The following is a 24,376-nucleotide window of genomic DNA, read 5'->3' as shown; positions in this document are numbered from 1 at the left end:
CGGGGCTGAGCCCCAAGGTGGCGCGTGGGGGAGGGGGCTCACAGGAGCACTAGGGTGGGTTCCCCTGCCTCCGCGCCCTCCGATTGCTGGCTGATCCCGCCATCCTCTGCGGGCGAAACTGAGTCACGGCGGGGCGTGCANGGGGGGGGGCGGAGGTGAGAGGGAAGGGGCCCTCCTCGCCCATCCCCCTCCTGTGCTGGGGAAGGGGTTCACCCCTCAGTGACTCTTCATAAATTGGCAGAGAAGGGGGGACGTTGGGGATCTGAAGTAGCCTTTAAGGGAGAACATTTGAGAAAATCTGTGCTTAACCAGAGGATCCTCTTCGCTTACCCCCCCACCCCAAATTAAGCAGAATGTGAAGAAATGGAGAAGTCGAAGGGGAGGGTGAGAAGAAATTGTGTCCCCATTAAGATCCTCCTAGGAATTTCCATCGTGGGAGAGAACGAGGGATCCAGGAAGTAACCCTTACCCTCCACCAAACTTCCCCACCTAATTTGGGGGCGACCCTCGACATGCATCCCTATGCAATAACGCTGGGGAAGAGGTAAACAGCGGAAGTCTAGGGTTCCGCGTTGCCCTTTTAAGCGCCCTTCACCACCACCTCCCCCCCCACCACTGCCTTGAGGTGTCCGCGGCCCCTTTAAGGCGCAGGGCATTGTGGGTGCGGGGAGTGGAATTTTGGAACGAAATGTAGCGAAGAGAAGTACAGTAGTAAGAGTAACATTGTACCCGCCGCCGGCCGAGGGGGCGCGCCGGGAACGGGACGCCGCACCCCCTTTCTGCCGCAGGGACCCCCCCGACCAAACCTCCAGAGGGAGGAGGCGCCTGAGGACCCGCCCCGGCCCGGTCCACGTTCCCCCCAGGAAGCCGGACTCTATGGGGCGGGACCCTGGGGGAGACTGAGCAGAATCTGGAGCCAGCCCCGAACCCCTGAACCTTGAGCCAGGGGCGCCCCGGGAGCACCCACCCGTGGGTGCGCCGCCCGCCCGCTGAGCAGCCATGAGGTGAGCCTCGAACTGCCTCCGAACCCTTCCGCGCTCCGCGCGGGCTCCTCGCCCCGCCTTTGTCCCCCTCCCCCCAGCTTGCTCTGGACTGGAATTTGGGGACAGGGCACTGGGGGCCTCGGATTTGAGGCCGAGCCCCCTTGGACGAGTTCCAAATACTGACCACTTCGTCATGTCTCCTAAGGCTCGGGGTGGTGCCGGTGAGGTTCTCCTGGGAGCCCTCAGATTTGGGGGCGCTCCGAGGACTCCCGAATTTCTTCACGACTTTTTCAGAGAACCTCCAAGTTGGCAGATACTCCCTGCATGGAGGCCAGGATTCAGGCAGGGCTCAGACCACCCCGCGATCTCAGCTCGGGCTCCAGCAGGGATGGGGGGGCTGGTTTGGGGGTCCCTGGGACCTGGAAGAGAGATTTGAGACGGAGACTTTGGTTTGGGGGGGTCTCTCGTTCTGTGGCTCTAGAAAAAGCCTTCTCAAGTGGGACCTCGCTTCTTAACTTGGGGGGTACTTCACCCCCCAAATTTGGGGGGCTCTCATCCTCCTGTGGAGGTTGGTGCGGGCGAACCCACAGNCTCCCCCCCCCCCCCGTTCCCCACCCACCCCACCTTCAGCTTAAAACAAGCAGTGCCTAGGACCGAGCCCGAGCGCTCAGCGCTCAGCGCGGAGGGCGGCTCCCCGGCCCGGGGCCAGAAGGGCGGCCCGTCGCCCCCACCTGTGCGGTCCTGGGGAGGGAGGGGGCGCGGCAGCTGGGGGAAGAGGGGCCTTTGTCTTCCTGACTCACCTGTCGAGACAGCTGGTGTGGGGGGGCGGGCAAGGAGCGCAGTGGGCCGGCTGCTTTCCCCACCACGCGCCTCCCCCTGCTCTCACCACCGCCCCCCTTCCTGGCCATCCGGAGCTGCTGGGTTGGAGAGGGGGGACGCTGTAAAGCTTCAAGGTCATAGCCCTCTCCCCCTGGGACCCAGGCTTCCAAGACAGTTCCAGCTGTCTTCCCAGGAATTTCATCCTGGGGGTGGGGGGCCCAAAGGACCTGGGGATTTTGCCTTACCTGGGCCTCCCCGAGAACTCCTGGGCTCACCTGAGGGCGCAGCCGGTGTGGGCTGGGGGACCGAAGTAGCCCCTCCTCCACTCTCCCCTCCCCCTGGCCCCCCATAATCTCTCCCTTGGGGCCTGAGCCTGACAATACTGTTTCCCTTCCTCCACTCTCTCGGGGACTTCCTGTCCCCGAAGCCCCCAGCTTAAGGGGGGAAGGCCCCAGGACCACTGGGGATTAACCCCCTGGTGCCCACATCCTCTCTCTTCCCCCACATCCCCCACGCCCCTGCCCTCTGACATCAAGAGTGGCATTCCTTTTCATGACCGTTAGAGAGTCCCCTCTGCATGTGAAAGTGCTTGTAGGGAAATTTGGAGCAAGGGGAAACCCGCAGACACCCTCAAGTTCTCCTGCCTATCCCCATTGTGGCAGCCTCTCTTCAAGGTCGGCCCTGGAGAGGGGGCTTCCTTNCCCCTCTTCCCTGGGGACTCTCCTCTCCCACTGCCCCCCCAGCCCCGCCCCTTGCCCCCCCTCGCGTTTCCGGTCCCAGGCCCGGGGAAGGCGGATGGCGGATGTCCGAGTTAGTGCTGCCTCACTCACTGTGAGACCGTAAAAGGGCAGGAGCGGTGTCTGGGCCGGCCCCCCCCTCCCCCAGCCCCAGAGGCCTTGGCCCTCCCACCTCCTTGGGGGGGGGGGGGGGCAGAAGTTGAACTGAAGTGTGTCCCACCTCCCGAGGGGGGTCTGCCCTGCTGATGGCCGCACCCAGCTTCCTGGGCTGTGCCCCCTCTCCCAGGACAGCTAGCATTCAAAACGACCCATGCCTCTGTCTGAGGGCAGCTGGGGAAACTGAGGCTCATAGAGACGCCTGGCCAGAGATCCATCCGAAATTCATAAGCAGTGTTGATGGAAGGGAGGGGACTGGGATCTTCTGATTTCTGTCTGGTTTGGCCGGGGAGAGACTTGGGGGCAGTTGGAAGAGACGATGTTAAAATGGAAAATTACAAGATATAGTTCTTTTTCTCCCAGTTTGACAAATATTTGTTGAGTGTCTGTTGTGTCCGAGACTCAGCTGGAATTCTGGGAAGGCGGAGAAAGGGGGCAGAGGTCTGAGAATCTCAGGGCAGAAGGGACTCAAGCGTTTGGGTCCATTTCTTTCTTCTTCCGGTAATGGTAATTATTATTACCATTAGCATTTTTTTAAAAATAATAAGAGACCATTTGATCAGACATCTACTCCGTGCCAGGCACTGTATTATGACTGCCCCCCCTCCATGGGAAAACTGAGGCACAGAGAGTGTAACTAAATCACTTATGAAAGTCTGGAAGCAGGCAGCTCTGGATTTGAACTCAGTGCTGTCTCCGGACTATGATGCTTTTACAGAGAAAGGAAAATAAAACCTTTGATGCTCTTTTTTTTTTTTTAATGTTTGTTTTTTTTTTTTTAATTCCTAGGAGAGAGAGAGAAAGAGAGACAGCGTGAGCAGGGGAGGGTCAGAGAGAGAGGGAGTCACAGACTGAAACAGGCTCCAGGCTCTGAGCTGGCTGTCAGCACAGAGCCCGACGCGGGGCTCGAACCCACGAACCGCGAGATCATGACCTAAGCGAAAGTCGGACGCTTAACCGACTAAGCCACCCAGGCGCCCCAAACCTTTGATGCTCTTTAAAAAATATACAAGCAACATGATTTCGCTGTAGGAACACTTAAGGTAATGCAGAGAAGCAGAAAGAACCCTTTACCTTCCTGTTTCATTTATGGGAAACTGAGGCTTATCAGGGAGGAGACACTAGAGGGAACCCACACAAACCCAAGGACCCTAGCCCCGGTTCCTCATCCAGGGTGCCTTCCAAGATTTGTAGTTTGGAAAGGTGGTATGCGCCTGGGGGTCTGGGGGAGGCTGGATTACAAGTTTTATGGTTTAAGGAGGCTGTGGGGTAAGCCTGGAAGGGGGATGGGGGGAGGGAAGGGCGAACCTCTAATCTGGAAGGCTTGAGTGAACCAGGGTGACTGCGTGATTACCCTCAGTGATGAGGAACCCTCTTCTTCCTGTTTAGACCCTCAGCTGCCTTGGGCAGAGTCCCAGGTCCCGAGCTTAGGGCCTCTCTCATCTCTTTGAATCCTTAACAGCAAACCCAGTGAGTTAAGGTTTCCAGGGGCTGGGAAACTGCAACTCAGGAGAGGTGAAGCCACACGGCAGGAGCGTGACTCGAACCCTTTGTCATCCACCACATGTGAGCCTTTTCCAGAATGGCGGGACTTCTGGGAAGGCATGGGTCCTGGGCTGGGCTGGGTGGGAACCAAGCGTCTCTCGTGTCAAATCAGGGGTGTGAGACCCCGGGAGACCGGGGGGGGGAGGGGAGAGAATCTGGCGGACCCCGTTTCAGACTCACTCCCTGCTTCCAGGGCTGTGGGATTTTCCATTCCAGCTTTTTTTTTTTTTTTTTTTTTGCTTGGTTTACAAGTTTTATTTTTTGAACTTCAGTAATGCAGCAGCGCCTCGTAGGTGACACCAGCCCGTGGTTGAAAAAGAAAAAAAGAAATAAGCAATTCCAAAGGGTAAACAGTCCTGAATGTCCCATTTCCTCCATCCTTCCTCAGGCCCCCCGGGGGCCCTCCTGGGAGGCACCCCTGGTTAGTCTCCTGAGAAGCCACCCCTGCTAATACCCCCTCACCACCCTGTGCGCAGAGGTATTTATATCCTCTCCAATACACCCCACGGTATATCTTGCCTCCTAAAAACCTCGGCTTTAGCTGTTTCCTCTTCTTTAAATGAGGCTAAGAACTTACGTAGCCTAGGGTACAAATACGAGCCCCCCAGCTCACTTGCTGAATCACCTGGGACAAGTGTCCTTGCCACTCTGTGCCCACAGTGCCTGTAAGTATCTGTAAAGTGGGTAAAGCACCAGAGCCCCGTGGCATGAGGTCATTGCAAGGTTCACTGGGCAGACTGGGGCTCAGCAGCTACAACGGGGTGTGGGACACGGGCTAGTCCCTAACTGTTGGCGCCTTTGTGAAGAGTTTTCCCTTTAATGATGAACAACTGCTTGGCGAATCTGGCAACTCTTGAGTGCCCACTGTGTGCTAGGTACCAATCTAGGTTGGGGGTGGGGGACACAGCGGTGAACAGAGATGGAAAGAATTTCTGTCCTGACAGTGTGGTCCGGGAGACAGGAGACAGGGATCATGGGCTGAGAAGGAGTTTTTCCACACACGGGAGTCCCGAAGGGCTTCTCAGAAGAGGTGACATCTGAGCGGAGGCCTGAAGGAGGAAGAAGTGCAGGGGCCTGAGGCAAGAATGTGTCTGCAATGTTGAAGGAGGGCCCATGGGGCTGGAACAGCGAGCGAGGGAGGGAAGGGATGAGATCAGAGATCACGAAGATCATGCAGGCCACAGTCAGAGAGGCCTGCGGGAGCTCCGGGAGCTTCCGAGAAGAGAAGGGACGCGATCTGACTTGCGTTTCAAAAAGAACCATCTGTCATAACGGGGACGCTGTGGCCTGGAGAGGGGCAGGACCAGCCTGGGGTCACTCAGCAGCCCCCCAGATCTCCAGCCAGGCCAGAGATGGCAGCAGGGCAAGGCTGCCTGGGAGAGCAAAGTGCAGGCAGGGTGGGGTAGCAACCATAGCCCCGGGCGCCTGGCCAGAGTCTGCCCTGGGTGTGGGTGGCAGGTATGGGTGAGGCCCTCGCCCTGCTCTGCCGGGGGCAGCGGGTGCCAGAAACAGTCCCTGAGGCGGTGCTGGTCTGGAGACGGCACCTGATATTTGGGGACAGCCCACGCAGTCTCCCCAGCGGTTAAGACTGTGGACCTGAGAGCCAGGTGGCCTGGATTCAAACCCTCGCTCTGCTGCTTACCAGCTGTGTGTTCACAGGCCAGTCACTCCACCTCTCTGGGCCTCCATTTACAGCCCTCACTTGCAACATGAAGATGAAAGAGTGCCCATCTTGAAGGGCTGCAGTGAGCATACAATGGGTGTCTCTTTATTAAGAGCCTAGGGTGCCTGAGCAGCTTTAGTGCCCGATGAGAGGGAGATGCCACAATTATCTAAACTTGGCGGGGAGGAGCGGGGGCTCAGCTTCCTGGCCTAGGATCGGGGACGTGGGCCCGCTGAGGGGCTTTCCCTGCCCTGTCTTTTCCAACATCAGCGTCACGCCCCAGCCCCCAGCCCCCAGCCCCGGCAGAGACGGAGCCATTGCCAAGTATAATTTATCTCCCCGGAAACCTCTGACCACCAACTTCCTCTTTTCAGGAAAAAGTCGGCTGGGGGTGGGGTGGGGTGGGGACCAGTGCTTCCCTCTGGTCTGTGTGTGACCTTGGGCAAGTCACTTCCTGTCTGGGAGCCCCGAGTTCCCTCACTGGGGGAGGGGGTACGGAACCTCTCCAGAAGGGCTGATGGGGGCTCCAGAGAGTCCGAGTCCCCAGTGGCATCTGTTCAGGGTGCCGTGAAGGGGATGCTGACAGTTACTAAGCACTCAGTACGTGCCAGGCACCGTGCCAAGGGCTGTCTGTGCCCAGGCTCGTTTACTCCTCCCCCTACCCCGGGAGGTGGGGACTGTCATTTCCCCAGTTTGCGGGCAAGAAGGATGAGTACCCAGGTGGGAGGGTGCAGGCCTGAGTCACATGGAGGAGGTGTCTCAGGGAGGATTTGAACCCAGGTCTCTGGATATATCAGAACTCTGAACCAGTTTCCCGACCCCTCCCTGCCAAGGCTGAGTCAGATGTCCCTTCCTCCAGGAAGCCCTCCCTTAACCCCCAGGCCAGGGCAGGTGCTCCTTCTGAGCACCCCAAGCCTGGCCTTGGGCAGGCACCGTCCCTAGACTGGACTGTCTACTGCCCCAGAGGGTGCGGCCAGGGCTGTCTGGATCACTGCCCAAGACACAGGCTTGACAGAGCAGGGAGTGTCTGCTGCTGGCCGCTGGTGCCCTGAGCCGGAGCCGGATGGATGGGGCGGAAAAGCCTGGGATCCAACGTCCATGCTCTGCTTACTGTAGACCTCGCCCTTCCCCTCCCTGAGCCTCCGCTTCCTCCCCTGTTCTGAGTGGGGGAGTGAGGGCTGTGGCGGGGGCGGGTCAAGCACCCTGGCAGAGATGGGGAAACTGAGTCTGAGGGCACCGGGCAGGGGCTGGTCGCCAGTGCTGTGCAGAGCTCCTGCCGGGTCGCCACTGTCCTGCTTCTCCTGAGCCCCCGTTTCCAGCTCTTACCAGCTCTCCCCTTACCCTACATCTCTGTCTGTCTGTCTCCGACTCTTTACCTTCCTCCATCTGCCTGTCTCTCGCTCTCGCTCCCTCCGTGCTTGTCTGTCTCTTTCTCCAGCCCCTGCCTTTCGGTCTGTTCCCTCCCCCTGGCTGTCTGTCTCTGTCTCTCCGTCTCTCACCCCTCTCCCCACACCCGTCTGCATGTTTGTCTCTTGCCGTCTGTGTGTCCGTCTGACTCTTCCTCTCCCTCACATTCCTGGTTTGCCTCTGTCTGTCTCCCTTCCAATCTGTCTCTGTTTCACCTATCTGCTTCTCTCTGTCTGTCTCCATCTCCCCACAGGCCTGTCTCTGACTCTCTTCCGCTCGGCCTCTCTCCCCGTCATACACCCGAGAATCTCCAAATTTCCCTGGGAGACCCAGATGGAGGTGACCAGCCCCTGGAGGGTGGGGCCGTGCTCGGCTCGCTCGGCTAACCTGCCCTTCTCCCTTCCCCCCTCCCTGCAGTGAGACCGTGATCTGCTCCAGCTGGGCCACTGTGATGCTTTACGATGACAGCAACAAGCGATGGCTGCCTGCGGGCACGGGCCCCCAGGGTTTCAGCCGCGTCCAGATCTACCACAACCCCACAGCCAATTCCTTCCGGGTTGTCGGCTGGAAGATGCAGCCAGACCAGCAGGTGAGGCCTCCGCCTCCCTCCCCCTCCTCTTGTGCGGGGCTCTGCCCCCCACCGCCGTCCCCGTCATCCTTACCCGCCTCTCCCCTCCTGCCAAGGTGGTCATCAACTGTGCCATCGTCCGGGGCATCAAGTACAACCAGGCCACCCCCAGCTTCCACCAGTGGCGCGACGCCCGCCAGGTCTGGGGTCTCAACTTCGGGAGCAAGGAAGACGCAGCGCAGTTCGCCGCGGGCATGGCCACCGCCCTAGAGGCATTGGAAGGTTCGAGACTGGGCAGAGGGGACCGCTGAGCCCCGCCACTTTACCACTTGCAAATTAGCCCATTTTTTTTTTTAAATGTTTATTTGTTGAGAGCACGTGCACAAGCTGGGGAGGGGCAGAGAGAAAGAGGGAGACACAGAATCTGAAGCAGGTGCCAGGCTCCGAGCTGTCCGCACAGAGCCCCACGCGGGGCTTGAACTCACAAACCACAAGATCATGACCTGAGCCCAAGTCAGATGCTCAACCGACTGAGCCGCCCAGGCGCCCCATTCTAATCGATCGCTAACTCACTGCTACTGCGGAGATTTGCGGTGAGGGTTTTGCATAGGCTCCTGTTGCCCCGCGTGCACCCAGGTGTAAAACACACGACTCCCAGGTCAAGACGGAGGTACTTCCAGCCCCCAGAAGGCTCCCTGTGCCCTGGCACTAGGTGACCGTTGTAGTGACATGTCATCAGTTAGTATCTGGCATCGCTGTTAAGAAAAAGCCCTCTGATGGGTATGAAACATGGCCTCGGAGATGCACCCCCGGGCACGCAGGTAGCTGCCAGGTCAGGCGGGCTGGGGTGCGGCCCGAGCCTCTGCGTGTGTGGTGAGCGCCCTGTTGCCGACGAGGCTGCCGGAGCCGCTGGGCGCCGCCACTGTAGCGCCTCGGATGCCCCAGCGGCAGAGGTGCTCCGTGCCGGCGGGGGAGGGGTGCCCGTCTGGGCGCACAGAAAAAGACGGTGGGTGGTTCAGGTTGTGGGAACCAGAGGCTTGGAGGTGGTGGGCGAGGAAGAGGTTCTCGACCTTTCCAGGAAAGACACTCTTGGGCTGTGGTCAGAGTGGCCGTGACGGTGGTCAAGAACCGCATGCTGGGTATCAGCCGCCGTTGGTGTCGCCCGTCCACGTTCCGGTCTGCGACACAGGGGGCAGGGGACGGGCCCACGGGCATCGCTGCCCTCGCTGGGCATCGTCACAGCACCCGGCTGCTGTCAACTCTGTCAAGGGAGGCCGGTGGGGACCTCCGTGCCACCCCCGAGCCCGCCCGAGGGTCAGGGTCCTGGAGGAGGGCGGAAGCCAGCGCCTCTGAGCCGGTTCCTGGGCTCGCAGAGGGAGAGCGCGGCCCGGGCGGGGCGGGCGTCCAGGGTTGACTCACCACCCTCGTCTACTCTCACCTTCCAGGAGGGGGGCCTCCGCCCCCGCCGCCACCAGCGGCACCTTCCGCCTGGTCTGTCCAGAACGGTCCTGCCCCGGAGGAAGTGGAACAGCAGAAAAGGTGGGGCCAGCCCCTGGGTGGGGAACGTTCCCAGCGCCAGAGTTCTAGCATGTTCTGGAACCCCTGNAGGGGGGGTAGGAACGTAGGGCTTTCAGAAAATCCCCACCTCCTGGAGAGTTCGAGAAGTTCCCACACCCAGAGTTGCAGCGCCTTCTGACCCGTCAAATCCTGGTCCCCACGTTCCCAGAGTCCAGAAGCCGGCTGTTTAAAAGCTCTTGAGCATTTTGTAATCCAAACGTTCTTGACAGTTTGATGGCTAGAAGGCTCACATGTTGGTCTCTCTGGCCCTGCCCTCCCCCCAACTCTTTCCTGGGCCCCTGAAGGAGGAGGGCGTGGGTGGGGGCTGGCGGCCTCCCTGGAGACCTGAGAGAAACGCGGGAGGTGGCTGGCCATCCTGGGGGCCCCGAGTGACAGCAGCTCTATCTTCTCAGGCAGCCGCCGGGCCCCGCAGAGCACCTGNGCCTCCACATGAAGCCCCCTTCTCTTTGTAATTTCTCCAGCAGGAGGAGGCCTCGGGGGGGCCCTCAGCCCCCAAACCAGAGAGCAGCCGAAGCACGGGCGGGGGGCTGATGGAAGAGATGAACGCCATGCTGGCCCGGAGGTGAGCCTGAGCCTGGGGCAGGCAGTGCCTTGGAAAGCTCTGGAAGAAATCCCAGAGACCCGCAGTCAGCACCTGGAGATTCCAGTCCAGCCCTCCCTGGGGGAGGGCTCGGATTCCTGATGCGCTGGTTTCTTTGGGTGGAAGTTTCCGTCTCCGCTCGCCAGGTTTGGGATCTCATGCTGGAGATTCCATTCTCCTGAGACGCCTGAGGTTTGCAGCCCCCCAGGCAGCCTCTAGAAAGTTCTAAAACCCAGAATTCTAGAACCTCAGGAGATCTCCCCTTAGGAGATGGTGACTGGGAACCTTGGAAACTGAGATTCCCAGAATCCCAGCAGCAAGGCAGGGATCCCCTTAGCAGCCTGGGGTTGCCAGATGGGAGACAGTAAGGCCCGCACTCCAGCTGGAGACCAGCGCTCTCTTTGCCTTCTGAGACTCAGTTGTCTTAGCCTTCGAGAATTCCAGAACTCTCCACCTTAGAATCCCCCTTTCTCGAACTCTGGTAAGAATTCCCGAGGGGCTGAGGGAGGGCTGAAGCCATCTGTTTCTGCCTGTCCCTCCTGCAGAAGGAAAGCCACACAAGTTGGGGAGAAAGCCCCCAAGGACGAATCTGCCAATGTGAGTTAGGGGCTCTTCCTGCCACGTGCGCCTCAGGCTGTACCATTCGGGGAGGGGGGGCGGCGGGTGCTAGGAGTGGGCGGGGTTTGCAGCTGGAGAGGGGAGCCAGCCCGGCCGTCTCACGACAGTTTTATTTCCCACCAGCAGGAGGAGCCAGAGGCCAGAGTCCCAGCCCATAGTGGTGAGTGAGCCCTGGTCTGGCCACTGGAGCTGTGTGTCAGGATGCCCTGTTCTTAACCTGGAACCCCCCCCCTCCCGCCGCCCCCCTCACCCCTCCATGGGGGAGTCTGTGCCAACAATGCTGAGGATTGGAGTCCCCTGAGACGGTTCTTTGAACAGGGCCATCTAGGGGGTGGAGATTGAGGCAGGACATTCGTTGTCCCTGATCTTCCTGATTCGTTGTGTATCCCCCAGAATCTGTGCGGAGACCCTGGGAGAAGAACAGCACAACCTTGCCAAGGTGGGCCATCAATGCTGGGGCTCCGTCCCCCCCCCCCAACACTTGGATTTGCCAGATTTGTAGGAAGGAACACCGTGTGACCCTTGGAATGGGAAGCAGGGTGGACCCTCTGTCTAACCTCATTTCTATTCCAAACCACCCCGACTCGCCTAGGATGAAGTCCTCTTCTTCCGTGACCACTTCCGAGGCCCACCCCTCTACGCCCAGCTCCAGTGATGAGTCAGACCTGGAGAGAGTGAAACAGGTAGCTCAGGGGGAGGGGCCGGGAGTGAGAATTGGGGGGCTGGAAAGGGGCCACAGGAAGACAGGAGATCTGGGTCCAAACGCTGCTGCCGCCCTGCCCTGTGATTCTGTGATAAAAGCCTCCAAAACCTCAGTTTTCCAATCTGAGAAATGGAGCGATTCAGTCAGGTCGGGGAGGACACTGAAACCCCAGCTCCCTTTTCCAGTGCCCGGACAGACCTTACTAATCTATCACAGCACTCCTTCCTGAGGAGTACCCAGAGTCCTTTCCAGCACACTAGCCCCAGCCATCCATCACCCACTGCAGTTGGCAGGAGACTGGAATGTATTTGCCAACCCTGGTACTGGATGTTCTCCAGTACTTTTCATCTGGCTCCAAGGATCCAGAATTTTCCCCTAGAATTCTCCAGTCGCTCTATGGCCTTCTCAGTGATGTCATTGTGTATGGTGGGGGAGGGGTGGTCCTTGAACCTTCTTCCTCTGGCCTTTTAAGTCGTTAAGAAAGAGACGATTCATTTCTGCAAGTCCAGGTACCCTTCCTAATCGGTTACACCCCATTATTTCCAGGAGCTGCTGGAAGAGGTGAGGAAGGAACTGCAGAAAGTGAAAGAGGAAATCATTGAAGGTGAGGTTTTGGTTTGGTTTGGTTTGGTTTTTTAATTTTAAATATCTATTTTGGAGGCATCTCTCTGCAGAGAGCCCCCTTTTGGAAGGGAAGGGGGAAGAGGCTCCACCCTTGACCTCTGCCCCTTGTTTCCTTCCAGCGTTTGTCCAGGAGCTGAGGAAGCGGGGTTCCCCCTGACCACCGGGCCCCCCAAGATCCCTGTATCTCCTTTCGGCACACCCCGCCTGTCACCCTGCTTTCCCTGCCTCTACTTGACTTAAGAGTTGGCTGAAGACTACACAGGAATGCTTCCTCCCTGCTCCCCATCCTACTTGGAAAATTCCAAGGGGGTGTGGCTTCCTTGGCACCGGGCCCACACCCATACTGGCTGCTGATTGGCTGGGGAGGCCCCACCCTTTGCTCCCTTTGGTCCTTCCCCTGGGCCATCTCCTTGGGGCTGGTTCCTCCGCTGGGGATGTACCAATTAACCCTGCAGTAAGGGGGGAGGAAGGAGGGAATCTCACATTCCCTTGTTCTAGATTCACTTTAAACGCTTAATGCCTTCAAATTTTTGTTTTTTTAAGAAAAAAAAATATATATATATTTAGGTTTTTTGGGGGGGAAGGGAAATTTTTTTTTCTCTTTGATTTTGATAAAATGGGGTATGGGGAGTTTTTAAATGCTATGCCATTTGGGGCAGCTATTTAAGGGGGGGGGAATGTCCCACCAGGCTGGGGGCACCTCCCCCCCCCACACCGCTGCCCTGGGGAGCTCCCTTCCCTTTGGCCCCTTCCCCTTTTCTATGAGGAATTAAGATGCTGTAACTTTTTGGAACCTCAATTTTTTGTTTTGTTTTGTTTTTTTGGTTTTTTATTTGGGTAGGTTTTGGGGTCCAGGCCATTTTTACCCCCTGGGGAAAATAAGATGAGGGAGAAAGGAAAAGGGGAGGGAACCTCCCCTCTCCCGCCTTCACCTTTAGCTTCTTGAAAATGGGCCCCTATGGAATAAATCTGCCAGTTTTTATAAATGCTAAGGTTTCTGGAGTGATTTGAAGGGCCGCTCTGATGAGGATGAGGATGCGCCCCTCCCCCAGTAATCTGCCTTCCCTCCTCTTCCTCCTTCTCACCCTGCACCCCTTCCGGTTCCCACAGGCTCCTGCGGCCCGGGTGGTCTCCACACCCTCTTGGCCTCTCTCCCCAAGCCTCTTCTGGGCAGCCTCCTTATTCCTTTCCCCTTTGCTCCAAACAAGTCCGCACCCTAGAGAAAGCTAAGGACGGCCCCTCACAGACTGTGTGGCGTCGGGCAAGTCCCTTTGTTCCCCCTGGGCCTCAGTTTCCCCATCTGGGAAAGGGCTTACAGGATGACTCCGCCCTTCCTATAGGAATCCTCCCAGCTTCTCTCCTAATTTCCATGAGCCTTGTGCCCATTTTGCAGATGTACGTCATGGTTCTCTGACACATTCTTAAAGATGACTTCTTTACCCCAGAACTCCTTTAATCATAAAATATTCGCGGTCTTAAGTCACAGAGCTCACGCACACCCCTTGGGTGGTTCAGTGGGTTGGCAGCGGGTAGGTGGGGTAGCTTGGTTGGAATATTCCATTTGGGTGGGGGCGGGGGCTTCAGGGCCGAGCGGGAGTGGGACCGCTCCGTGAAGGAGGGTGAGGGTGGGCTGGGCCATCCGTCCAGAGGCAAGAAGGAACAGGGATCCCTGAGTGCTTGAGAGCAGGCTCGGATGAGAGATGGGGGTGTGTGACAAGTGACCCACTTAGCAAGGGACTGGGTGGGTCTCTAGGAAAGGCTAGCAGGGAACAACAGTGGAAAAGGACCACAGAAGGCCCGGAACTTCAGGTAAAACAACGCTTGGGACCCAAACAGAATGGTTCATCCCTAGGCAGGACCAATTCTTTCTGTCCCGGAGGACAGTCGTGTTGGAACTGACCACAGATGCTGGGGAGACCCTGCACCGCCTTTCCCATGGCTTATGCCGCAGACTAAAGTGGGGGTATCTGCTGGAGCGAACCGCTTGAGGCGATGACCTACTGAGGTACCAATGGATGGTGGACGGAAGGCAGGAGCCACAGGGTGACTCACTGGACCTGAGGCACTCCAAGATCCATCCGTCTCTGTTCCCTCTAAAGTGAGGAAGACGGAAAGTGATGGGGTCTGTCCCTGGGAGTTCGCATTTTCTTTACAATGGTCTGTACCAGCGCAGAAGGGGGTGTAATGGATGAGCGACCCGTCGGAAAGCCCACTGCTGAGTGAGGTGTGACAGAATGAGTTGGCAAGGTCCATGTGTCCCGCTGGCCCACGTAGGAGTGGGTGGGTGGATCCGATGGAACACTTTTGTCTTTCCACTGCGAAGTGTTAAACCAGCGCGCTGACCCTAGGGGTGGGGGTGGGGGTGTGTGTGGATAGAACAAAGGGACTCCTGTGGGAACAGAGTCCCTGCGGAGGGTGCCTCTGGGCAGGTGAGTAGGAGGTGACCACAAGCCGGTTGGATCCGCCCCAGCCCAGCCTCCCTTCCGCCCCTAAAGGGACCAGGTGGTATTAGCTGAGCAGGTTCATAAGTGGACGGTGTGGACAGAAGGCCATGGCAGAGGCGTCACGGCCCAGACAAGGGCCACAGCGAAGACCAGGGCCCCTGCAGTCCCCCTATTCCTTGGGCGTCGCTTGGGGTGCGGACGGCGGGTCCAGGGCGCAGAGCCGGGCGCGCACCTCTCGCATCTGCGCCTGCAGCTCCTCCAGCGCGCTCTGCGCAGGCGCCGCGCGCACCTGCGCCTGCAGGGCGTCCAGCGCCAGCGCCAGGCGGCCCACGTCGTCGCTCATCGCCTCCCAGGCGGCGTGCCGCTCTCGCCTCCTGCGACCGTGGTGCGCCTGGTGGCGCCAGTACTCCAGCACCAGGCAGCCGCCGGCCACGAGGAAGATGGTGGCCTCGCCCAGCAGCTCGGCGCCCAGCTCGGCGGCCGCGTCCTCGTTCAGCGGCTTGACGGCTTCCGCATTGAAGCCCAAGAGGCGCATCTTGGCCCGCATCTCCAACCAGTGGTACACTGCGGGGGGAGAGGGGTAAAGGATCTTTTGCTGGGGAGCAAATCCCCGCCCCGCGACGCCTCGTCGTCCCCGCCGGAGCAATGGGGACGCGGCAGCCGGAATCGCCGGCGTTAGGGACCGGGTGCCTCAAAGAAGACAGGCGCAGGGCTGAGTTCAGCGGCCTGGCGTGGCCCGGAGGGCATCATTCGAAAGCGTCCAGAAGATTCTGGCAAGCAGCCGGGGATGAGAAATGCTGCCCTGGAAGGGACGTCCTGAGTGGGGGCCGCACCTCTAGGGGGCGGGAGATCACAAAGCCACGGCAGGGGTAAAGCTTGCTTCCTTCGGCTCGTTCCCAATGCCCCCGAGGGCCAGCCAGGCTCCCTCCCTCCTCCCCCTGACGTGGCTCTGGCACTTCTGAGCTCCAGAGGTGTGTTCGCTGTGGGGTTTGGGACTTCAAAAGGAGCTCAGGGCTCGAGCCAGGCTGTGCTAACAACTTTTTTTTTTTTTTAATACCTGCTCACTTATTCATATGAATAGGACGATAAGCATTGTCATCGTTTGTAAACGCAACACGAGCATAGAATTGGTGCTGGACCCCGAGTCATCCCAGGAATGATTATTATCCATCCATAGACACAGGAACTGATGGGAAAAATAACGCGTCCTCGGGCTCAGTAGGAGCCCTACGCCCCCGCCCAGCAGCCACGCTGACCTGATGACCTTTCCTTCTTCTAGTTAGAAGAATAACAGACGTACGTGGGCGGGGTGGGGTGATTTCGGGGCAACACAGAAAGGGGGCCACTGAAAACCGGAAGTCCACAGCNCCCCCCCCCCCCCCCCTGCCTTCAGTCCTGCTCTTACTCAAACTACTTTCGGTCTTTTCTGCATTTATTTCTTCCAGTTTAACCCCATGGTGCCGGTAACAAGATGCTACCTGCATTTCTTGATTTAGTAAGTTACATTTTTAGAAAGTGTTATGTTTTCAGGGGTGCTTGGATGACTGTTGGTTAGGGGTTAGGCCTTCCACATGGGCTCAGGTCATGATATCCCTGTCGCAGTGGGCTCTCTGCAGTCGGCCCAGAGCCCTCCTGTGGTGGCGAGGTGAGTACTTACAATGAAACAAGCAAACCCAGCGAAATCACTCATGCGTGCTTTCCTGGAAAGCACAGGCATGCTTCTGCCAACAGACCAACAATTCTGAAATACTTCACTACTAGCAAATGTCATAATTTCAAAAGAAAAAAAAATAAGGATGAATGATTATATATCTCAACACAGAAAAGTTGCCAACACATAACGTGCAGTGAAGAAATACATTACAAGTCCTGAAAGATACATAAAGTGTGATTAAAAGCAAGAACACGCATTACGCATAGACTTTGGACACACACAGATATAGGAAAAGTATAAAGTCACACGTGAAATTATCATCAAGACAGATGGTGGAGGAGGAAGGGAGAACCGATGAGGCTTTGCCTTTATCTTCTACAAAATGGGGCAGAACACCTACCTGGTTACCTCAGTCGGTAGAGCATGCAACTCTTTTCTTTTTTTAAGGGTTTATTTATGTATTTTGAGAGAGAGAGAGAGAGTGTGTGTGAGCTGGCGAGGGGCACAGGGAGATGGAGAGAGAGAGAATCCGAAGCAGACTCCATGCTGTCAGCACAGAGTTAGGCTCGATCTCCGAAACGGTGAGATCATGTCCTGAATGGAAATCAAGAGTGGAATGGTTAACCGACTGACTGAGCCACCCAGGCACCTGGAGCTTGCGACTCTTGACCTTGGGGTTGTGAGTCTGCGCCCCCACTGGGGGTAGAGCTTGCTTAAAAAGATCCGGGTGGCTCAGTCAGTGAAGCATCTGACTTCAGCTCAGGTCATGAACTTGTGGTTTTGTGAGTTCAAGCCCCATGATGGGCTCTGTGCTGACCCTGCAGAGCCTGCTTGGGATCCTCTCCCTCTCTCTCCGCCCCTCCCCCACTTGCTCATACACATGCGTGCACTCTCTCAAAATAATAAATAAAAGCTTAAAAGATATTTTTCTTTTTAAAGTGCATTTATTTTAAGAGAGAGAGAGTGAGCAAGCAAGGGGCCCAGAGAGAGGGAGAGGGAGAATCCCAAGCAGGGTCTGCGTAATGCCAAGCTCAAAGTCGTGAACGCAAGATCATGACCTAAGCCGAGATCATGACCTGAGCTGAGATCAAGAGTCAGCAACTCAACCGACTGAACCACCCAGGTGCCCTGGAGCATCAGACTCATGACCTTGGGGTTGTGAGTTCCGGTCCCACGTTGGGTAGTGATTACTGAAAAATAAAGTCTTCAAAAAATGTGGGTTTTTTTTGTTGTTGTTGTTAAGACAAACCCAATATTAGGAAGATAAATAACCCAATTAAAAGGAGTAAAAGTTTTGAAAAAGAGACATCTCACCAAAGCACCAAAGACATACAAATGGCCAATAAGCACATGAAAAGATGCTCAACACATTAGTCATTGGAGGAACACAGATCAAAACCACAATGAGATACTATTTCACACCCAGTAGAATAACTGTAATAAATACAACAAACAAAACCCAATAGCTTTCAAGGTTTCAGAGCAAATGAACTCTCCCGTACCTCCTCCAGGAGGAATGTCGAATCGTGCAGCCCCTTTGGAAAGCAGTTTGGCAGTTTCTTAAAAAGTTAAACATCAATTTACCATAAGACCCAACAAATCTACTCCCAGGTATCTACGCAAGAGAAGTGATGTACGCCCACACGCGTGTGCCCAAATGTTCACAGTGGTGTTATTCACAGGAGCCAAACGGGAAAACAACCCAAGTGGCCACTGATTGGCAAATGGCTAAACCAAATCTGGTGTATTTATACAGTGGAATAGTATTAACACATAAAAGGGAAGGTGAAGCAGTGATCTGTGCTACAACGTGGATGAATCTTGAAAACATTACGCTGAGTGACAGAAGCCAGACACAAAAGGCCACATAGTGTATGGTTCCTTTTATGCAAAATGTCCAGATTGGGGAAATCTATAGAGATAGGGAGTAGATCAGTGGTGGTCAGGGGCTGGGGGGTGNGGGGGGGGGGGGAGGGGGGTGGGGGGGGGGGGGGGGAGAGGAGGTGTGTGTAGGGGGTAGGGGTGACTCCTTATGGACACACGGGATCTCTTTAGAGCAACAGAAATCGTCTAAAACTGAATTTGAGGGACTCCTNGGGGGGAAGGCTGAGGGGGCTGTCTCCGCTCCGCTGACGAAGGCTCCCTGCTGAGCCCCAGTGGACGCTTGCCAAGCAGCCGTGGCCTCAGGAACGAAGGCTGCTATGTGTGGGGTGTCCGGTTCGCCAGGACCTGAGATGCGCCCTTGCCGCCGGCCGGGAACAGCGTGTAACGGAAACTGAAGAATCCCGTGGCTTCCCCAGATGGGGATCACACTTCGCCACAAGCACAGGGCCGGAGGCCAGCGGCCAGGGCTGCCCTTGTGGCCACATAGTGTCACTAGGGACCCAGGCTGCCTCTCGTCAGCCTTACCTCCCTCATTATGGGACTTTTGGCCACATGCCTGAAAGATGCTTAGTGTCCCTCTGGGTACCAGGTCCCCCGTCTTGGCGGTCGGCAGGGCAGGGGTAGTCAGAAAGCATGTGCCTCTGGGGCGCCTGGGTGGCTCAGTCGGTTAAGCATCCGATTTCAACTCAGGTCATGATCTCACAGTTCGTGGGTTCGAGCCCCCGCGTCGGGCTCTGTGCTGACAGCTCAGAGACTGGAGCTGCTTCAGGTTCTGTGTCTCCCTCTCTCTCTGACCCTCCCCTGCTCATGCTGTCTCTCTCTCTCTCTCAAAAATAAATAAAACATAAAAAAAAAAAAAAGAAAGCATGTGCCTCTGGTCTGTCCCTTTTTAGGAGGAACCCACTAGATTTCCTGGAAGCCCCAGAGAGCAGATCTGAGGAGCCCTTCACTGCAGGGGGCCTAGCGTTCTTGGCTGGCCTCGTGCTTACACCCAGCCAAACCGGGGTTCTCACGGGAGAGGGGGGGAGAATGGTGACTTCAGGAGGGAAAGAGCACCCGTCAAAGTGCCACTGGGGGCCTGGCTCTCTCTACAGCCGTGGGGAGAGTCTCTGCTGCTCTCCCGCCCTGAAGCCCAGCTCTCAGGTCCGCGGGCCTGGGCTCGGTCATCTTGCTCCCTCTTGGGACCTGAACTCTTGAGCAAGGCTTCAAGGATGCTCCTCAAATTCCCTGAGCGACACTCACTGCAGGAAAGCCAATGAGAGGGTCACCTGGGTGGCTCAGTCAGTTCAGCGCCTGACTCTCGATTTCGGCTTCGGTCATGGTCTTGTGGTTCATGGGATGGGGCTCTGTGCCGACAGCACACCCTGCTTGGGATTCTCTCTGCCCCTTGACCACTCGCACGCACTCTCTCTCAAAATAAACAAATAAACATTAAAAAAAAAATAAAGCACGGAGGGTTTGTGGCTCAGAGGCTTAACCGACTGAGCCGCCCAGGTGCCCCTCAAAAAATAAAATATTAAAAAAAAAAAATCAGCCCTGGGGATGAGCGCTCGGTGTTGTATGGAAACCAACTTGACAATAAACTATGAAAAAAAAAATCAGCCCTCACCTGATCAAGGGTGAACCCCTCTCCTCCGAGATTACTGACCACTTAAAAGATGCACTTTATACGATTCCCACTTTGTACATATGTGCACATCTACCAACATATAAACAATGCATAGCTTTTTCTTTTTTCTATACACACTGTGTGCACACACGCAGAGGACATGAAACGTGGCTGGAAGTTAACAGTGATCATCTCTGGATAGTGGGATTAGAGGTGATTTTTATCATTCCATTTTATGTTTTGCAGCATTGCCAAGCTTTCTGTAGGGAGCCTGCTGTGGCTTTTTTATGCAGAAAAATAATGACAGAGAAACAAAGAAATGACCGGAATGGAATGCATTCCTGTACGGACCAGTACGGACCAGCATATCAGCTTTTCTGAGTCCTGTGAGTCCTTCTAGCAAATCATTGAGCCAGAGGTGGTTCGGGGGACCCCTCCCAACACAAGGAGATTCAAAGACTCAAAGATGTGGTTCATGTAAAATCCTTCCTAAGATGCCTGAGACCCAATAAATGAGAAATGGAAGAGAATCATGTCCTCTGTGCCTCCATTTCCTCCTCTGCGAATTGGGGGTCAGAATCATCCCACGCTCTTAGGATGAAGATGCTGATCATTTGGGGGTGAAGGAGCCCTTCCCAAACAAGGGAGGGAAAGTAAGAGCCATAAAAGAAAAGATGGGAAAACCTGGTTTATCAAAATTAAAAAACAAAAACAAAAGCTTTTGGAAAGCCAGCATTATGGACCAGTTAAAGCAGGCGTTTCTCAAAGGAATCTGAGTGTCCAACAAGAAGTGGAAAATATGCCGAACTGGTCGGGGACCATGAGGGAGCACAGGCCACACCCCTTGTGCCAAGCTCCTACCCCACGGCTGCCATGACGGGTGGGCCAGAAAGCGTCCCCATGTCAAGCAAGGTGCCAAGGGGCGGTATGCAGATCTAAGAAGAGCAAGTACTTGTCACCGGGAGAAAGACCGAGCAGCCTACAAAAAGGGGCTGTGGCACGTTGGGTAACGGACCCCAATGTGTCCGCATCCCAATGCCCAGAACCTGAGAGTCTCATTTCATACGGCAAAAGGGACTTGGCAGATGGGATGGAGTTAATTAAGGATCTTAAATGGGGAGATGATCCCAGGTTACCCAGGTGGACCCTAACCCCAGTGACGAGTGTCCTCATAAAAGGTGGGAGAGAGGACACAGATGAACAGACCAGAAAGCCAGGTGAAGACGGAGGCAGAGACCGGAGGGATGCGGCCGCCCCAGGATGGGGGGGGGGGGGGGGGGGGGGGGGGGGGGGGGGGCGCAGGTGTGGACACCAGCAGCTGGAAGAGGCAAGGAACACGTTCTCCCCTTAAGGGAGGGAAGGTGGTCCTGCTGACCCTTGATTTCGGCCCAGTGACCCCGGTTTCAGGTTCCTGCCATCCGGAACTGTTGGGGAATACAGATGGATCGTAGTGAGCCAGCGAGCACGGGGCAGTGTGTGACAGCAGCCACAGGAAACTTACACGGTGGAGAAGAGAAGGGAACAGATAGTTTGCAAAAGAAGACACTAAGAATCACCAATAAGCTCATATAAAGATGCTCGACACCACTACTCATCTGAGAGAGATCAGCTGAAACCATAGTTAAGATACCTCTACATACTTGCCAGGATGGTTAAAATGAGAGAAGGGGAGGGGAGGAGAGCAGAGGGAAGGGGAGGAGAGGGGAGGAGAGGGGAGGAGAGGGGAGAAGAGAAGAGAAGAGAAGAGAAGAGAAGAGAAGAGAAGAGAAGAGAAGAGAAGAGAAGGAAGGGCACCTGGGTGGCTCAGTTGGTTAAGCCTCTGACTCTTGATTTCAGCTCAGGTCATGATCTCACATTTCACAAGTTCAAGTCCTGAGTCGGACTCTGTGCTGACAGCTCAGAGCCTGGAGCCTGCTTCTGAGAGAGAGCCATCTCTCTCTCTGCCCCTCCCTTGCTCGCGTTATGTCTCTCTATCCCTCTCAAAAATAAATAAACATTTAAAAAGGAGAAAGGAAGGAAGGAAGGAAGGAATGAGAGGAGAAAGGCAAGCCTGTCCATATGGAGCACTGTCGGGGACAAGAAGCTGCTGGAACTTTCATACAAGGCTGGGGGAGGGGGGACAGGGAGGAGAACAGCATACTGTAGGGTCGATTACTTTTTAAAAAACGGGCAGTTTCTCCAAAGGGCAAACATACTCTTGTGCTGTGACTCGGCAATCCCACCCCGCCATATACCCAAGCGCAGAGCCCACCGAAGCCTTGGGCCACATCAGTTCTAGGAGGTTTGCTCCTAACAGGGAAAGCCAGAGACAACCCGCCTGCTGGCCCATCCCATACAGGAAATAAACTGTGTTACAGCTGACAATGGACTACCCCCCACTGGGCCCACCCACTGGCAACAAAGAAGAACAGACAATTGCAACACAGAACACAGATGCATCTCTCAGATACTATGTTGAGCAAAAGAAGCCAGATCTCCGACCCCCCCGCCCAAGGAACATTCCATAGAGTCCAGGGATACAAAGTTCAGGAACAGGCAAATCTAACCTATAGGGACAGAAATCAGAATAGTGGTTACAGTTGGGGGGCGCCGTTGCCTGGGAAACAGCGCATTCCCGGGGTCCTGGAAATCTCTGTCTTCATCTTGATCTCCTTGCTGGTTACATGTGTGTATCCATTTGTTAAGAAGTGATTGCAGTGCAATTGCATATATATTGCATGCAGTATATACAGTGCAGTTTACATACTTTATGTTTATTCCAACTAAACCCATAATTAGGAGAAAAGAGAAGCATCCAATAAAGAAAATGATAGTAGGATAGAAACAGAGCTCTGATGATCTGGAATGAATAAATTGCTCAATAAAATATGGGGCACCCGAGTGGCTCAGTTGGTTAAGCATCCGACTTCGGCTCAGGTCATGATCTCATGGTTTGTGAGTTCCACTACTGAATTGGGGAATCGGGCTCTCTGCCGTCAGTGTGGAGTCCGCTTCAGATCCTCCATCCCCCCTCTCTCTGTCCCTTCCCTGCTTTCTCTCTCTCTCTCAAAAATAAACATTAAAAAAAAACTTTAATAAAATGTAAGCCAGTAAAGGCATGATTACTCTTTCAATATATACTGTTTAAACATGCTGTGAAAATTCCCACATCCACAGTTGAGAAATTTTATGTTCTCCCAGGGAACACAGCAGAAAGCCACTAGAAGTCTCTGGAAAATCCAGGTCCTCCACACCGCCAGCAAAGCGGAGTAGGTTTGTTTGTTCTTTTTAATTTTTCAAATATTCATTTTTGAGAGGAGGGGGAGGGGCAGAGAGAGAGGCAGACACAGAATCGGAAGCAGCTCCAGGCTCCGAGGTGTCAGCACAGAGCCCGATGCAGAGCTCGAACCCATGAACCTCAAGATCATGACCTGAGCCAAAATTGGATGCTTAACCGACTGAGCCACCCAGGCGCCCCTAAAGTTTATTTTTTGAAGTAATCACTAAACCCAACATGAGGCTCGAACTCACGGCACCTGGAACTCAACCCAGCGCTTCACCAAATGAGTCAGTCATGCGCCCCTAGATTTGGTTACTTTAAAACAAAACACTGTGTTTGGACAAAATATGCCAGAAACAAACCTTACAGGGACAGCGAAAACAGGCATTTCCCCCAAAAGCAGTACAAATGTCCAATAAATAGCGGAAAAGATGTTTGACCTACAGGTCAGCTGGAAAATGTAGGTTAAAAGAACAATTCCATGTGCCCTTTTTTTAAAAAAAAATTTATTTATTTTGAGAGAGAGAGAGAGGGGGCGAGACCGCACACGCGAGGGGGAGGGGCAGAGAGAGAGGGAGAGAGAATCCCAAGCAGGCTCTGCACTCCCAGCCCAGAGCCTGACACGGGGCTCGAACTCATGAACCTTGAGATCATGACCTGAGCCAAAACCAAGATTCCATCGCTGAAGGGGCTGAGCCACCCAGCCACCCCGCCATGCGCCCTTCTACGGTTTGAAAAATTCTCAAGTTGCATAATTGCAGGTGTTGACAGTGCCTCTGCCACTGCGCAGAATTTTCAGGGGGGGCGTATATATTCACTATAAATATTCTTTTAAATGTTTATTTGTTTTTGAGAGGGGGAGGGGCAGGGAGAGAGAGATCAGGGATCCCAAGCAGGGTCTACGATAACCGCAGAGACGGATCAAGGGCTTGACTCACGAATGGTGAGATCATGGCCTGAGCCGAAGTCAGATGCTCAACTGACTGAGCCACCACGCACTCTATAAACATTTTTTTAATGTTTCTTTATTTTTGAGAGAGACAGAGGGGGGCGAAAGGACAGAGAGAGAGATGGGCAGAGGATCAGACACGGGCTCTGAGCTGTCAGCACAGAGCCCGACACGGGGCTTGAACCCATGAACCGCGAGATCATGACCTGAGAGCTGACATGACACCAGAGCCGGAGCTGGATGTGTAACNAGGGGGGGGCAGGGAAGGGTAGGGGTGGGGGGGGCAGGGAAGGGCAGGGGCTATCACTCTTTCCTCGCGCCTGATCCTGCTACGGCCTCGCCGTCTTAGGACATGGTGGTGTTTCCCTTCTAGGCGCACAGAGCAAAAACCTTGACGTTCTGAATGGTTCCGCCACATCCCATCGCTCAGGAAATCCTGTCTGCTCCGCCTCTGAAATATCAGTATGCTCAGAACCCCACTTCCCCCCACCTCCACGGTCCCTGTCTGGCCCAGCCACCATGCACAAACACGGCCATCTCTCCCCGGGCCTGGAAGATTCCACCTTTGTCCCTTATGGTCCGTCTGGGGGAGCCTC

At 55.5% G+C, this 24,376-nt stretch overlaps 2 protein-coding genes across 2 annotated transcripts in view; one reads left to right on the top strand and one right to left on the bottom strand.

Moving 5' to 3' along the window:
- The first annotated feature begins 659 nt into the window (after positions 1 to 659).
- On the top strand, positions 660 to 12,967 carry VASP (vasodilator stimulated phosphoprotein). The gene is made up of 12 exons (XM_077747206.1): positions 660 to 1,004; positions 7,728 to 7,899; positions 7,995 to 8,160; positions 9,324 to 9,417; positions 9,849 to 9,879; positions 9,921 to 10,018; positions 10,582 to 10,633; positions 10,781 to 10,814; positions 11,048 to 11,093; positions 11,247 to 11,337; positions 11,904 to 11,961; positions 12,101 to 12,967. Exons 1-12 carry the CDS (start codon positions 1,000 to 1,002, stop codon positions 12,136 to 12,138), a joined length of 885 nt encoding a protein of 294 aa, XP_077603332.1. The 5' UTR covers positions 660 to 999; the 3' UTR covers positions 12,139 to 12,967.
- Positions 12,968 to 14,190: 1,223 nt separating this feature from the next.
- Positions 14,191 to 24,376, bottom strand: part of OPA3 (outer mitochondrial membrane lipid metabolism regulator OPA3) — a 61,190-nt gene continuing 51,004 nt past the window's right edge. The window contains exon 2 of the mRNA XM_077747342.1: positions 14,191 to 14,989. Within this exon, the coding sequence (XP_077603468.1) occupies positions 14,595 to 14,989 (395 nt within the window). The 3' untranslated portion in view covers positions 14,191 to 14,594. The remainder of the gene's footprint in view (positions 14,990 to 24,376) is intronic.

This window comes from Crocuta crocuta, unplaced genomic scaffold (genome assembly GCF_008692635.1).
Source record: "Crocuta crocuta isolate KB4526 unplaced genomic scaffold, BGI_CrCroc_1.0 scaffold334, whole genome shotgun sequence".
In the NCBI taxonomy this organism is placed as follows: domain Eukaryota; kingdom Metazoa; phylum Chordata; class Mammalia; order Carnivora; family Hyaenidae; genus Crocuta; species Crocuta crocuta.
This window is presented reverse-complemented; position numbering and strand designations above follow the sequence as displayed.